This window comes from Electrophorus electricus, chromosome 3, assembly GCF_041902795.1.
Source record: "Electrophorus electricus isolate QZ-2024a chromosome 3, ASM4190279v1, whole genome shotgun sequence".
Classification (NCBI taxonomy): Eukaryota; Metazoa; Chordata; class Actinopteri; order Gymnotiformes; family Gymnotidae; genus Electrophorus; species Electrophorus electricus.
The window spans coordinates 39557417-39572499 of NC_137499.1; the positions used below are offsets into that span (position 1 = coordinate 39557417).

Sequence of the window (15083 nt, forward strand, 5' to 3'; positions counted from 1 at the left end):
GAGTACAAAGGAGAGAAGAAGTCCTTTTACCCTGAAGAGATCTCCTCCATGGTCCTGGTGAAAATGAAGGAAACTGCAGAGGCCTACCTGGGTCAGAAGGTAACCAACGCTGTTATTACTGTACCTGCCTACTTCAATGACTCTCAGAGGCAAGCAACCAAATTTGCTGGTGCGATTGCTGGGCTGAACGTCCTAAGGATAATCAATGAGCCCACAGCTGCAGCGATCGCCTACGGCCTGGACAAAGGCAAGCAGGGAGAGCGCAATGTGCTGATCTTTGACTTAGGAGGGGGTACGTTCGATGTGTCCATCCTGACTATTGAAGATGGCATCTTTGAGGTGAAAGCAACAGCAGGAGACACACACCTGGGTGGGGAGGACTTTGACAACTGCCTGGTCAACCATTTTGTGGAGGAGTTTAAGAGGAAGTGCAAGAAGGACATCAGCCAGAACAAGCGTGCACTGAGGAGATTGCGCACAGCCTGTGAGAGGGCCAAGAGAACCCTGTCCTCCAGCTCTCAGGCAAGCATCGAGATCGACTCCCTGTATGAGGGCATTGACTTCTACACTTCTGTTACCAGAGCACGTTTTGAGGAGCTGTGCTCTGACCTGTTCAGGGGAACACTGAATCCTGTGGAGAAAGCCCTTAGAGATGCCAAAATGGACAAATCCCAGATCCATGACATTGTCTTGGTTGGAGGTGCTACGAGAATCCCCAAAATCCAGAAACTTTTGCAGCCTTTCTTCAACGGCAAAGAGTTGAACAAAAGCATCAATCCAGATGAGGCAGTGGCTTCCGGTGCCGCAGTTCAGGCTGCCATCTTAATGGGCGACACATCTGGAAATGTCCAGGACCTGTTGCTGCTGAATGTGGCCCCGCTGTCTCTGGGCATAGAGACCGCAGGTGGAGTCATGACCGCTCTCATCAATGGCAACACCACCATCCCCACCAAGCAGACCCAGATCTTCAGCACATATGCAGACAACCAGCCCGGTGTTCTGATCCAGGTTTACGAAGGTGAAAGAGCCATGACAAAAGACAACAACCTGCTGGGGAAGTTTCAGCTGACGGGCCTCCCACCTGCACCTCGAGGAGTCCCTCAGATTGAGGTGACCTTTGACATTGACGCCAATGGCATTTTGAATGTGTCGGCAGTGGACAAAAGCACTGGCAAAGTGAACAAGATCACCATCACCAACGATAAGGGCAGGCTGAGCAAGGAGGAGATTGAGAGGATGGTGCAGGTTGCAGACAAACATAAGGCAGAGGATGACCTGCAGAGAGAGAAGATTGCTGCTAAGAACACTCTGGAGTCCTATGCCTTTAACATGAAGAACAGTGTGGAAGATGAGAACTTGAAGAACAACATCAGTGAGGATGACAAGAAGAAAGTCATTGAGAGGTGCAACCAAGCCATCATGTGGCTGGAGAACAACCAGCTGGCTGAAAAGGAGGAGTACGTACATCAGTTGAAGGAGCTGGAGAAGGTGTGCAACCCCATCATCGCCAAACTGTACCATGGAGGGATGCCAGCTGGAAGCTGTGGAGCTCAGGCCCGTGCCCGCTCAGGGGCCGGCACCCAGGGGCCCACTATTGAAGAGGTCGATTAGGGACGTGAACTTCTTGTATGGACTCAGAGTGCTCTTTTTGAATTAGTTTCTCCTGAAGAAAATGTTGTTGCCTGTATTGTTCAGTTGTGCTTCACAGCATGTGGAGAATTAGCTGATGTGGACAATAGCATCTTTTGTCATTGCTAGTGCATTAATAACGTTTAGAACCTTGTAACACTATCAATATGTGAGATTTGTCATTACAATGTTTTTCCAGTGAAACATTTTACAAAAAGGTAAATATTACGGTGTTGTAAATATTCATCTAAATATATTTTGATATTTATTGTTAATAAAATGATCTGGACAAAATGGCTTAAATTTGTGGTCTTGACAGTCCATAATGTAATCTTTCTTATGAAAATAAATATATTAAGAAGAAAAACTAAGGAAACATAAAAAACATTTTTAGCTTTTTGAGCTCCTGAAATCTAATTAAATAAATGTAATTAAACTGAAATGGTGTGTTAGTCCTACAAATACTCAGCAGCACTATATGTGAAGCTCACATCACATTAAATTATATACCTTTTTTTTTTTTTCATAATTGACCCCTTTTATGTTTCATCAGTGCTAGAAGGCATGATTTACTAATCACTATAGTTACAGGGGTGCATGTGTATGTGTGGTTTCTGCTGTACAATATACAATATAAAAAGAAGGAAAAACTTTATATTCACCGTATATAAAAGATAATAAATAATACTGGATTCTGTTATATTTTGTATGTAAAGTATAATAATAATGTAAAGATGCCCAAACAGAACACGTATTGCATCTGAGACAGAAAGTGCAGACTGCACCTGGAATCCACCAGAGCCAAACTGTAATGTGGACATTGTGTGGTCCAACTGTGGCCATGCAGATGATGATCATGAAGAAGGTAACTACTGTCATCCACTGCTTGAGGCTCACCTAACTTGGTGGTAAGCTACCATCAGACAGTATGCTTGCAGATGTAAATGCAGCAATAAGCACAATACCAACAACCTGTATAACTGAAACCAACAAACTGGTATATACCACTGCTATAGTTATGCTCAAGATCCTAGGATACAGTATACAAGCAACAGGCCACTTCCTCTGTGCCCCTTGAAATCGGAAACTTCAAACCAAGATAAAGCCAACTCGAAGTCAGCAAAATGACAGATCTTCAGAAGGGCATAAAGATCAAAGGTGGGGCCTGGTTACAGAAGAAATACAATGGGTGGCCCATAACTTAAGATCTAGTCTGGTAAACAAAGATCAAGAGGTCAAAAGAGAGGTCAAGACGCTTTTTATTGTCTTAGTAGCTATAAACATACAAATATAAATAATGTTCTTCCAGGACCGTGGGGAGAGAGACCCTGAGGACCTTTTCGGCTGTTCATTCTATTCTCCTCGGGGTTTTGCCATCTGAGACAGAGCAATTCCCAAACCAGGTAGTGAAGCAGCTGCTCAGGATGCGCTCTATTGTAGAACATGGTGAGGATAGTGGTAGGGGGATGAGCTAGAAGTAGGAATTACTGCTGGGTTTTCTTGGCTATGGAGCTGGTTTTGAGGGTCCAGGTGAGGTTCTCTGCTAGGTGGACACCAATGAACTTGGTGCTTGTGATGATTTCCACAAAGGAGCTGATATTGATATTGACTGGATATTGATATTGACTGGAGATTGATCACCATGTACTTTCCTAAAGTCATCCACCATCTCTTTAGTTTTTTCCACATTCAGAGACAGTTTCTTGACTTTGCCACTGCACTTCCTCTCTGTATGCTGACTCATCATCCCGCTGATGAGACCCCCCACAGGCCTGTCATCAGTGAACTTGATGACGTGGTTCAAGCTGTGCATCTCTGCAGTTTTGGGTCAGCAAAGTGAACAACAGTGGACTGAGCACACAACACTATGGGTAACAGTGTTCAGTGTAGTGGTGCTGGAGACATTGATCCTGATCCAGACTGATGGGGATTTCCCAGTCAGAACAGCATTCTAACGTATGTGTCTTTTTGTTCAGATGGATAAGGGTCAGAGGAAGAGTTGGAGCAATTGCATCATCTGTTGAATGGCTGGGATGATATGGGAACTGTAGATAAACAACACTGGTGTGCAGTCTGTGGAGATACACAAAAGAAGAGACAGCCAAAAAGTAATGGCCTTGTTTGGGTTGGGTCCTTGCCTGAGCCTGGGTGGGTTGGCTGGCCCAGGGTGGTGGCCAGGTCCCCGCATATATTTAATACTAGTTCTGGTTGAAGCTCTGTTGTGTCAGTGCCTGACTGTATGTGCCCTTTTGGAGCCAAGCCAACATCATTATTTCTCATTAACATCACGTAGACTAGCATTAAGGTTCCGTTTCTTGTCCAGCATTAATGTTACTTGTCCTGTAATAGAATTGTAGAGAGAACAGGAACACATGAGCATCAGCTAGAGAAGTGCTGTTACGCAAAAAAAAGAAAAAAAAGCCAAATAATAAAATGTAGACGTGCCGGTCCTGCGTACCAGTGAGTACCGGCCTACTTTGAGCTCTGAGTAGGAGAGACTGTTGGGGTGGCACCGATGAAGATGAAGAGGAGGACAGCAGTGATGAGCTTGATCAGTGAATAGTGATGAGATACTGATGCTTTACCATACAAAAGATGGAAAAGGAACCTATGTCAGAGAAACCAGGTATAGGTTACACTGAACATTCTGCATGCCTAAACAAAAAATATTTCATTGGGGGCTTCTTTTGGGTAAGACATTTTGTTGTTATTTCTAGATTTCATTTGCTGTTACATGTACCAGCACATGGGTGCCCATGGGTTTGTGTCCACAGGTGCAGACTGTGGAAAAGGGGGGTGATGACTTCCCTTTAAAGAGCTGGCCCCGGGTCCATGAAGATTGGCTTCATTCTCTTTTCAGACAGGAACTATGTCTCCTGGGAGCCCACATGCTCTTTTGGTCTCTCTCATAATAGAAATTTGTTGTGCTAGGCATTTCTGATTAGCATTTGACATTTTTTGTTGATCTGCAGAACACATAACATGTATAACCATTAATTGTTCATCAGTGGGTTTATAACATTTTATAAGTATTAATTGTTCATCAGTGGGTTTATAACATTTTATAACCATTAACTGTTCATCGGCCATTCCAGATTCTTGAACAGCACTCAGTATATTAGACTGTTCTCTAGTGCTTTCTGGAATCATCTAGCAGTTGGTGACATTTGCATGCACCAGATGTTTGTGTGCCAAGTTGTTTGAATAATGCAAACAACAAACAACTCTTAGCACCCAATGTTACACTATTACACTAAGATCTGTTACAATAACTATTATACTTCATTGTCAGTAGAAATGTTTTAGTATACAGCAAAACATAGGCTATGTGACTTAATGATTCTAAGACCATTTCAGTTCTTTCTAGTCTCATCATCATTAGGAAAGTGTTAGGTGCAGTGAGGAACTTAGTATTAGTAAGATAGCCTACATGTATTGGGAGACTCAACACTACAATGACAATGCTAAACAAATAGTTCAAAAAAAGCCAGAAATTAAATAGGTCTAAGAAAACATACAGAGAAGTGATGTGAGGTGATATCTGAGCATCATGTTCTTAGCAAATCAAACAAAGCAACTAAAATGAAAGCAAGCAGCTTATATTAATGTAATAAATGAGGCTCAGAGTGGTGAGAAGGATCCATATGCAGGTAAGGGGTTTTAACAAAAGGAGCACAAAACAGGGTACGGCCAAAAATCAAGGTCCAAAGGCAAAAACAGGGTCAAAACCAGAATGAACGCAGAGGAAAAAGGGGCAAATGTATGAGTCAAAAGTGAAAAAACACGAGTACAGTCCAAGGCACAAGAACAACAATAGCAGGTAGCAAACACTTGGCCGGGCTGTTCATCCTTGAACCAAGGACTGAGTCCTCTAGAGGCCTTTGACTGAGGCGCCTAGAGGCCTGTCAAAGAGGCCTCCTAAGGATTTATGCTGAAGCCTACAGAGCAGAGTAAAAGAAAACAAAAGTAACTGGGAAATGACCTGCACTATTTCTCCTTTTGATTGCTGATGTGGGTTTCTTTTTCATGAACATTCCTGATTCTGGTTTTAAAAAACGTTGCTTTACAAACATCGCTGTTATGTTTTGGAAGTTATTTACGGTTCCAGGCTAAACTAAAGTCAGTACGGGGCTGCCTATCCACGAATTCTCAGTGAGAAGGAATGAAGCCCAACAACGTCTCCTGATGTTCAGTGCTTACCACTCAGACAAAGGCAATTATCTTAGGATGGCAGGCCTAGTGAGACTAAGTGACTATCCTACCATGAAGCTTGTGAAGTGTTATTTAATACATTCCGTGAAATGTAGCAAATTAATTTGTATCCTAAAATTCGTGAAATATTTTTGATAAAACAGGTCAGTGAAATTAACTGATTTTCTTCTGAAATTAGTAGAGTCCTACTAATAAAGCGCTAGGCCTAATGGCACGGTCCATTATGACGTCACATCGTTGTGACATCACTATGTGGCTACAAAAAGGTATAAATACGGTCATTTCACGAGACAAGTTTTAAAGCTTTGAAACGTGTCCGATTTGAGGCAGGAACTTTCACCGTTGGTGTGTATACATACATTTACATAGATACTGTTAGCTAATTAATTTCTTCCATTAATTCTTATCTGTGGATAGACGGTATGCTACTTGACCTTATTTACGGATAAGCCGTTCACCCAGCGAGGTGGAGATTACAGGGCGTAAAGCAACACAGCACACGATAAAGGCAAACCGCCCGACTCCGTTCTGATCGTATCTGATCTTTTCGACTGGCTAACTGCTAGTGTAAGGTTTTATCCACCGGTCACAAGCTAAATTTTCCACAGGACCGGCCGTAAAATTTACGCCTAGACGGGAACAGGTGTATGTTCAGATTTCATAGGCAGCGTCTTTGGGAACAGTTTTAAACGTTGCGATAGCAGGGTGGCTGCGATGCAGACATCGTTGCAGTTCTTCTGATGTCTAGCTATAACAACGCAGGCCTGATTCAGAGACTTAGGAGCAAATTGGTAACCGAGGTAACCGTTGTTGTTACACTGCTTTGTTTAGAGGTCAGTGTGGTTTATATGAACTATGTAATTCGATTGATTTATGTATTTCACTGTCGGTGGGTTTTGTTTTGCTCTATACTTGGTAATCTAGTAGGAAACAGCGAACTATCTTGCCACAGTGAGTACGAGTAGCAATTTTGCTACGTAGCAGCGCAGGTTGCTTAGCAACGGTCATTATTACGCCTGTTAAATGGGCGCGTGCATCGCGACTGGTCTTGGTGAAACAAGCGTGTATTATTTCGTCATTGTGTCAACAAAATATTAGCGCGAACGTGTTCCGATTGTCATTAAGAAGATAATGCGATTAGATTTATAGACCAAAACAACTTCTTCATCGAATTATATGTTACAATTGACGCGAAATCAAGCTTGTAAGGAAATACTTATATTTTCTTAATACAATTTTAAGAAGTGTTGGGGATAAAATCACGCAGCTCAGATATTGGTAATTATTGGCATTTGTCTCGGGTATTTCCAAAGCTGTGCCTCATGAGCTGAAAACTAACTTTGTGGTTTACCATGTTACCCTGGTTTTAAACTGACACGGATTTTCGTTGAAACAGAATCCATCCTTTTACGTATAGAGTAGACATCGGCACCAACCCCCCACATCGCAGTGTGAGTATTCCTTTTCCACCTGGGACACCACAAGGCAGCGGATGAGGGGACGCCGGGAAAGTGGCCGAGGAAGACGAGGGAGGAGCAGCAGACACTGAAGGAGGCGAGAGATGCGGCAGCTTCTCCTGCACATGAGAGTAAATATCTATTTTCATCAAGCAGTCATTTTATGCATCATCTCTACTATAGGTTTTCTGTTTATCTGTCCGGAGTTGGTATTCTCAAAGCGTTCCAGTCTTAATACCATGGTAACCAGAATGAAGTCATTTTAATAACGCTTCCTTTAATATGTCAGAATAGTCTTGGCTTTGCAATGGGAAACATTCAATTTTGTGTAAGATACATAAGTAGCAGTCTGAGACTATAAACAAGAGACAACTCAAATTAATAGTGAATCTGAGAAGGTATGATGTTAGGAAGAACACACTTTAATAGCAAAAGCAAATCTATTCACAGCCACTTATATAAAAAACCCCATCTGTTTTCAACACACAATCAACGTTTTCAATCATGAAGCAAAGTGACGGGAATCGGGAACCAGTTCCAAATTGTCCAATCCATCACAATTATACGACGCCGAGATAAACACTTGTTTTTAGCAATGCTTTTCTGACAGTGGGTCAAACATCCTTTACTTTCATCCATATTAGACGAAGATGGACAGACTGTTGCTCCAGCCAGCTTCAAAACTTATCGTCAGCCCCAAGCTGAAAGCTCCGTCTCATGTTTGCTGCACAACAACGGGGAGTGAGCGTGCGGCAAGGGCGAACACATCAATGTGCCAGGCAGGCAGACAGGGAGGGAGGCAGGCAGAAAATGAGGGAGGGAGTCTAAGGAGGCAGGCAGACAGGAAAGAAGGGAGGGATGGAGGGAGGAAGGATGGGGAGGCAGGTATTCAGACAGATAGGCAAGGAGGGAGGGGAGCTGGGGAGTGAAGGAGAAAGGCAGGCAGGCAGTGAGGGAGGGAGGGTGGGGAAAGAGGAAGGGAGGTAGACTGGGGTTAGATGTGGCCAAATGAACAGCATGTATCATGAACCTCCGCGCGGAGTCTGGGTCTCCATGCTACTTGTCCAGTCACATGTATTGACACTGTCTCCCTGGAGTCTGGGTCTCTATTCAAATCTTCCAGCTCCAGGTGTCCCCAGCCTCCACCAGGAGTCTGGGTCTCCATTCAAATCCTCTGGCTGTATGTATCCCCAGCCTCCATCCGGAGTCTGGGTCTCCATGCTGCTTGTCCAGCCGCATGTATCGACACTGTCTCCCTGGAGTCTGGGTCTCTATTGAAATCCTCCAGCTCCGCATGTCCCCAGCCTCCACCAGGAGTCTGGGTCTCCATTCATATCCTCTGGCCATATGTATCCCCAGCCTCCATCTGGAGTCTGCGTCTCCATGCTGCTCATCCAGCCGCATGCTCACCAGGGTCTCCCTGGAGTCTGGGTCTCCATTCCAATCCTCTGGCTGTATGTATCCACAGCCTCTCCCTGGAGTCTGGGTCTCCATTCTAATTGTCCAGCCGCATGTATTCCCAGCCTTCCCCTGGAGTACGGGTCACATGTTGCTTGTCTGGCTGCATGTATCCCCAGCATCCTTCTCTTCCTACCACCCCAGCCTTCCCTCCCACCCTGTCTGCCTGCCTGCCGCACTCCCACCCCAGCCTCTCTCACTCCCTCCCTAGCTGCTTGCCTTCTTGCCTGCCTGCTGGCCTCCCTTCCTCCCCTGCCTCCCTCACTCCCTCCCTGCTTGCTTGCCTGTATGTCTCTCCAGCCTCCCTCTCTGCCTCCTCGGCCTCCCTCAGTTCCTGCCTACCTGCCTGCTTGCCTCCCCAGCCTTCCTCCCTCTTTCCACGCCAGCTTCCCAGCCTCCCTCCCTCCCTCCTCAGCCTCCCTCCGTCTCTCCCTACTGGCCTCCCTGCTTGCCGCACTCCCACCCCAGCCTCTCTAACTCCCTCCCTACCTGCTTGCCTCCCCAGCCTCCCTCCTTCTCTCCCTGATGGCCTCCCTTCCTCCCCTGCCTCCCTCACTCCCTCCCTGCTTGCTTGCCTGTATGCCTCTCCAGCCTCCCTCTCTGCCTCCTCGGCCTCCCTCAGTTCCTGCCTACTTGCCTGCTTTCCTCCCCAGCCTTCCTCCCTCTTTCCCTGCCAGCTTCCCAGCCTCCCTTGCTCCCTCCTCAGCCTCCCTCCCTCTCTCCCTACTGTCCTCCCTGCTTGCCGCACTCCCACCCCAGCCTCTCTCCCTCCCTCCCTACCTGTTTGCCTCCCCAGCCTCCCTCCTTCTCTCTCTGATGGCCTCCCTTCCTCCCCTGCCTCCCTCACTCCTCCCCTGCTTGCTTGCCTGTATGCCTCTTTAGCCTCCCTCTCTGCCTCCTCGGCCTCCCTCAGTTCCAGCCTACCTGCCTGCTTGCATGCCTGCCTGCCTCTGCAGCCTTCCTCCCTCCATTCCAACTTTCCTCCCTCTTTCCCTGCCTGCCTATCTGTCTGCCTCCCCAGCCCCACTCCCTCTATCCCTACCTGCCTCCCCAGCCTCTCTCCCTCCTTGCCTGCCTGCATGCGGACCTCCCAAGCCTGCCATCGCTGAGCTCAGTCACGCAGGACGTCCCGTTCCCCAGGTAAATATGCTGCATTAGAGTAACATTAACACAATGTAGGCAGGCTTATCAAGTTATTTCTCTGACTAAATGAAAATAAACATTGTGCAAACATCCTCTACTTTCATCCATTTTAGACAAGGATGGACAGACTGTTGCTCCAGCCAGCTTCAAGACTCATCGTCAGCCCCCAGCTGAAAGCTTCGTCTCATGTTTTCTGCGTAACGATGGAGAGTGAGCGTGGCAAGGGTGAATGCTTCACTGTGTCAGGCAGGCAGGGAGGGAGGCAGGCAGAGGGAAAGAAAGGGAGGGAAGGAGGCAGGAGACAGGAAGGGAGGGAGGGAGGAAGTATGGGGAGGCAGGCATGCAGACAGATAGGCAAGGAGGGAGGGGAGCTGGGGAGTGAAGGAGAAAGGCAGGCAGTGAGGGAGGGAGGGTAGGGAAAGAGCAAGGGAGGAAGACTGGGGTTAGATTTGGCCAAATGAACAGCATGTATCATGAACCTCCGCGCGGAGTCTGGGTCTCCATGCTGCTCGTCCAGCCACATGTATCCACAGAGTCTCCCCAGAGTCTGTGTGTCTATTCAAATACTCTGGCCGTATGTATCCCCAGGCTCCATGCGGAGTCGGTGTCTCCATGCTGCTTGTCCAGTCGCATGTATTGACACTGTCTCCCTGGAGTCTGGGTCTCTATTCAAATCTTCCAGCTCCGGGTGTCCCCAGCCTCCACCAGGAGTCTGGGTCTCAATTCAAATCCTCTGGCTGTATGTATCCCCAGCCTCCATCTGGAATCTGGGTCTCCATGCTGCTCATCCAGCCGCATGCATCCCCAGGGTCTCCTTGGAGTCTGGGTCTCCATTCAAACATTCTGGCCGTATGTATCCCCAGCCTCCACCCAGAGTCTGGGACTCCATGCTGCTTGTCCAGCTGCATGTATCCCCAGTCTCTCCCTGGAGTCTGGGTCTCTATTCAAATCGTCCAGCTCTGGTTATACCCGGCCTCCACCCGGAGTCTGGGTCTCCATTCTAATTGTCCAGCCGCATGTATTCCCAGCCTTCCCCTGGAGTACGGGTCACATGTTGCTTGTCTGGCTGCATGTATCCCCAGCATCCTTCTCTTCCTACCACCCCAGCCTTCCCTCCCACCCTGTCTGCCTGCCTGCCGCACTCCCACCCCAGCCTCTCTCACTCCCTCCCTACCTGCTTGCCTTCTTGCCTGCCTGCTGGCCTCCCTTCCTCCCCTGCCTCCCTAGCCTTCCTCCCTCTATCCCTGCCAGCTTCCCAGTCTCCCTCCCTCTCTCCCTGCTGGCCTCCCTGCCTGCCGCACTCCCACCCCAGCCTCTCTCACTCCCTCCCTACATGCTTGCCTCCCAGCCTTCCTCCCTCCCCAGCTTCCCTCCCTCTCTCCCTGATGGCCTCCCTTCCTCCCCTGCCTCCCTCACTCCCCCCCCTGCTTGCTTGCCTGTATGCCTCTTTAGCCTCCCTCTGTGCCTCCTCGGCCTCCCTCAGTTCCTGCCTACCTGCCTCCCCAGCTTCCCTCCCTCCCTCCCCGCTTGCATGCCTGCCTGCCTCTGCAGCCTTCCTCCCTCCATTCCTACCTCCCTCCCTCTTTCCCTGCATGCCTGTCTGTCTGCCTCCCCAGCCTTCCTCCTTGCCTGCCTGCCTGTCTCCCCAGCCTCTCTCCCTCCTTGCCTGCCTGCATGCGGAACTCCCAAGCCTGCCATCGCTGAGCTCAGTCACGCAGGATGTCCTGTTCCCCAGGTAAATATGCTGCATTAGAGTAACATTAATGCCATGCAGGCAGGCTTATCAGGTTATTTCTTTGACTAAATGAAAATGGACACTGTGCAACCATCCTCTACTTTCATCCATATTAGATGAGGATGGACAGATTGGCATCACTGTGCCCATCACAGATGAAGAGGAGGAAGAGGACTACACTCAGATCACTATGATCATGTGGCCTGAATTAAAACATGAAGCTTCAATAAAGCCAACTAAACCATTAAACTAAACCGTTTGATTGTACTACTACTACTACTAGTACTACTACTACTACTAATAATAATAATAATAAGTAAACTTTAGTTGTATAGGGCTTTTCAAAACTTCAGAACAAAATAGTACACACAAGATAAAAAACAGTACAAACATAATGGTAATGCAGTGGATAATAAAATCATAGAACATAAAACCTGATCAAATTGAGTACAATATAAACAGTGAAATAAAAGTTGCAAGATGGATAAAACTACACAGATTTACAATATAAAAAATATTTATGGTCCATGTAATTTTCAGATGCCCAAACTGATGGAGTTTGCAGATCTGCACTCTTCTAAACTATTTAGAATGAAACAGCTCAAAATCATTTATGACAAGCCCCACCCGGCAATCCCCACCCGCCAATCCTGCCTCTCTTCACATATACTCAGCAGCAGTATATGTGAAGCTCACGTCATATTAAATATATGTTTTTTTTTGTTTGTTTGTTTTTTTAATTAATTGACCGCCTTTATGCTTCTTCAGTGCTACAAGAGTCATGATTTACTAATGACTAGTTACAGGGGTGCATGTGCATGTGTGGTTTCTGCTGTATGGAAGCAGTTATGCATTTGGAACAACACCACGACTTTTAATTTAGCCTTCTTAAATGTGTCAGTGATGACAAGAACTGGTTGTCAGTGATGACAAGAACATTTCACCTTATATGTCTTGTTCAGTGGTGGTCAGGTTTCAGCCTTCCTTACTTTGGCCATATCTCTGAGTACTGAACACCTTGTACTTCTGGGCACTCCAGATAGGTTGCAGTTCTGGAATATGACAGCACTGGAGGATAATTGGTTCCTGGTCGCTGCACTTTTGATTCTTCTCAAATCTTTGGCAGTTAATTTCCGTCTTTTTTTCTCAACACGTTTCTTGCGACCCTGTTGACTATTTGCAACAAAACCTTTGAGGGTTCTGTGATCACGCCCCAACAGCTTAGCAATTTTAAGAGTGCTACATCCCTCTGAAACACTTTTTGCAATTTTTGACTTTTCAGAGTCAGTTAAATCTTTTTTGGCCCATTTTTGGCCCTGAAAATCTACACCCTGGTACTGATGTTAGGCAGTCAGACTTGTGTTCCTAATTCAAACTGTGACCTTTCATACTACATATTTGTAGCCAGTACCCATAAACCATTTTTGTAAGAAACACAGTGCTGTTAGCTTGATTAGTAGAGTGGGTATGATGTCAGCCAGAAGGACCGCCTGAAGACAGAGAGAAGAATTATAGCATATGACAGAACAGACACAATAATAGGTCTGTAAGCATACCAACACATCTTTACAATAAGCCAATTAACTTGCATCATGGCACAGTTCAAAAAAAGAAAATAACTAGCACATGTAATGACAGTGTGTTGATAAAACTATCAGGGTATGGGACACATACAGGATGCATCATTCGTTTCTGTGCATGCGAGAGACTTACTGCAGTTGACACAGGGTTGCAGTCATAGCGACTCGAGTTGCTGCTGTTTCCACTCTTTGTTTGCTGCAGACCTGGTGCTGGAGTCTACAAAATACACAGGGCAACACACTCAGCCAACTCAGCATGTACCCTCTGCTACCAGGCAACTTCATCAGCATTTATGGCATTTATCAGATGGCTCTTTTCCAGAACAGCTTACAAAAGTGCTTCAGTGCATTTCCTGTACAGATAGCCACACTGAGGTAGGCATTCAGTATGAGAAATTTTAGATGCCATTTATTAATTTTATTCTGGCAAATTAAATTATTTATTGTAATTGTGTGACAAGATCATTTTTCTGCAGGCAACTAGGCACACTGTAATACAGGCAGACAAGCATATACAGACCTATAATTTGCACGCACTGTTGTGTTCTGAGATTCCTGTTGTTTTAAAATGTCTTGGGCAGCACTCAGCATAACCACGTAGGCAAAGTTATTACACAGTCCCAGTAGCCCACACACACACACACACACACACACACACACACACACACACACAGAGAGAGAGAGAGAGAGAGAGAGAGAGAGAGAGAGAGAGAGAGAGAGAGAGAGAGAGAGAGAGAGAGAGAGAGAGAGAGAGAGAGAGGTAAAGGGTTGAGTTTACTCAAATATAATCAGTAATGTTCACATAACCAACAACACTCCCTCACACAAATTACTGCTTTCCTCATCCATTTAGTTAGCTAGCTAGTTATCTGACTAGTGGAACACACTAAACAAAATCGGCTTTGATTCCTCAACCGGTGTCAAGATCTGCTACCTAAGGACACATCATCAATCTCATGACACGTACCAGACAGTTCAGTTAGCTAGCTTGCTACTGTTTGGCTAAACATCAACTTACCAAACATAGCTAATGTTAGCTACTTACCCTCACTAACGGTATCAGGATCAGCATCAACACTCTCTGATATGTTCATGACAAATGCTGTAAAACCGATAACTGACACGTCTGACGGTGTTGATATCTAGCTACTGCTAACTAGCTAACCTAGTTATAGGTAAGAAATAGCTAAGCTACTTAATGTGAAATTCTGATTTCTTTGAGGAATTCAGTAAAGGTTAACGCCATAGATATGTAAGATGCTGGCATGCTCCATGAGACGGAAGATGTATATCTAAGCAGTCCCGAGGAGGACAATGAGCAGCCTTCAACATCTGAGGCAGGTAACTTTGGGTCATTTCGTGCCAAATCCCCTTAGGAGAAAAGGTTTCGTTAGTGAGGTCAGGTAAGATCATGTAGGTGTATGCCAGTGTTTTAGGTCTTTTTTCCCCAAAAATTGGGAATGAAAAAAGTCACAATTAGTATTTGTTTTCCTCACCAGGTCCACAAAGTTAGTGACGTTCAGGGGCCTTGTTCCCGTTCCAAAACGAGAGCGGGATCAGCATACGAGATAAACTGCCCACCGTCTACCTCACAAGTACAGAGCATATCAACTATATAAGCACATAGAAACCCAAATAATTCGTCTTTGACGAATTCACATATGTAATTATGGCATATTACTGAGTCAAAATAAGCTAAGGGATAGTTTCGCTTCTTTAAAATCAAAAAGCAAAATTGCTTTTCATTCTTCCTCTTTCTGTTATGAGCAACTCATAACAGTTCCGTATGTCAGGTATTCAAGCGCATGTGGCCTAGCAAAAGTAGGAACCCCTTGGAATGATCTGAAAATCTCAGGTAGTGTCTGTACT

General features: G+C 45.9%; 1 protein-coding gene across 1 annotated transcript; it reads left to right on the forward strand.

The window, feature by feature from the left end:
* LOC145653832 (heat shock 70 kDa protein-like) lies at positions 1-1753 on the forward strand. Its single transcript, XM_081708192.1, has one exon. It carries the CDS (start codon positions 49-51, stop codon positions 1609-1611), a length of 1563 nt encoding a protein of 520 aa, XP_081564318.1. The 5' UTR covers positions 1-48; the 3' UTR covers positions 1612-1753.
* Positions 1754-15083: the final 13330 nt, after the last annotated feature.

Bases quoted from the DNA above. Each gene is read 5' to 3' on its own strand.
- LOC145653832 (XM_081708192.1), top strand. From the start codon at position 49: ATGGTCCTGGTGAAAATGAAGGAAACTGCAGAGGCCTACCTGGGTCAG.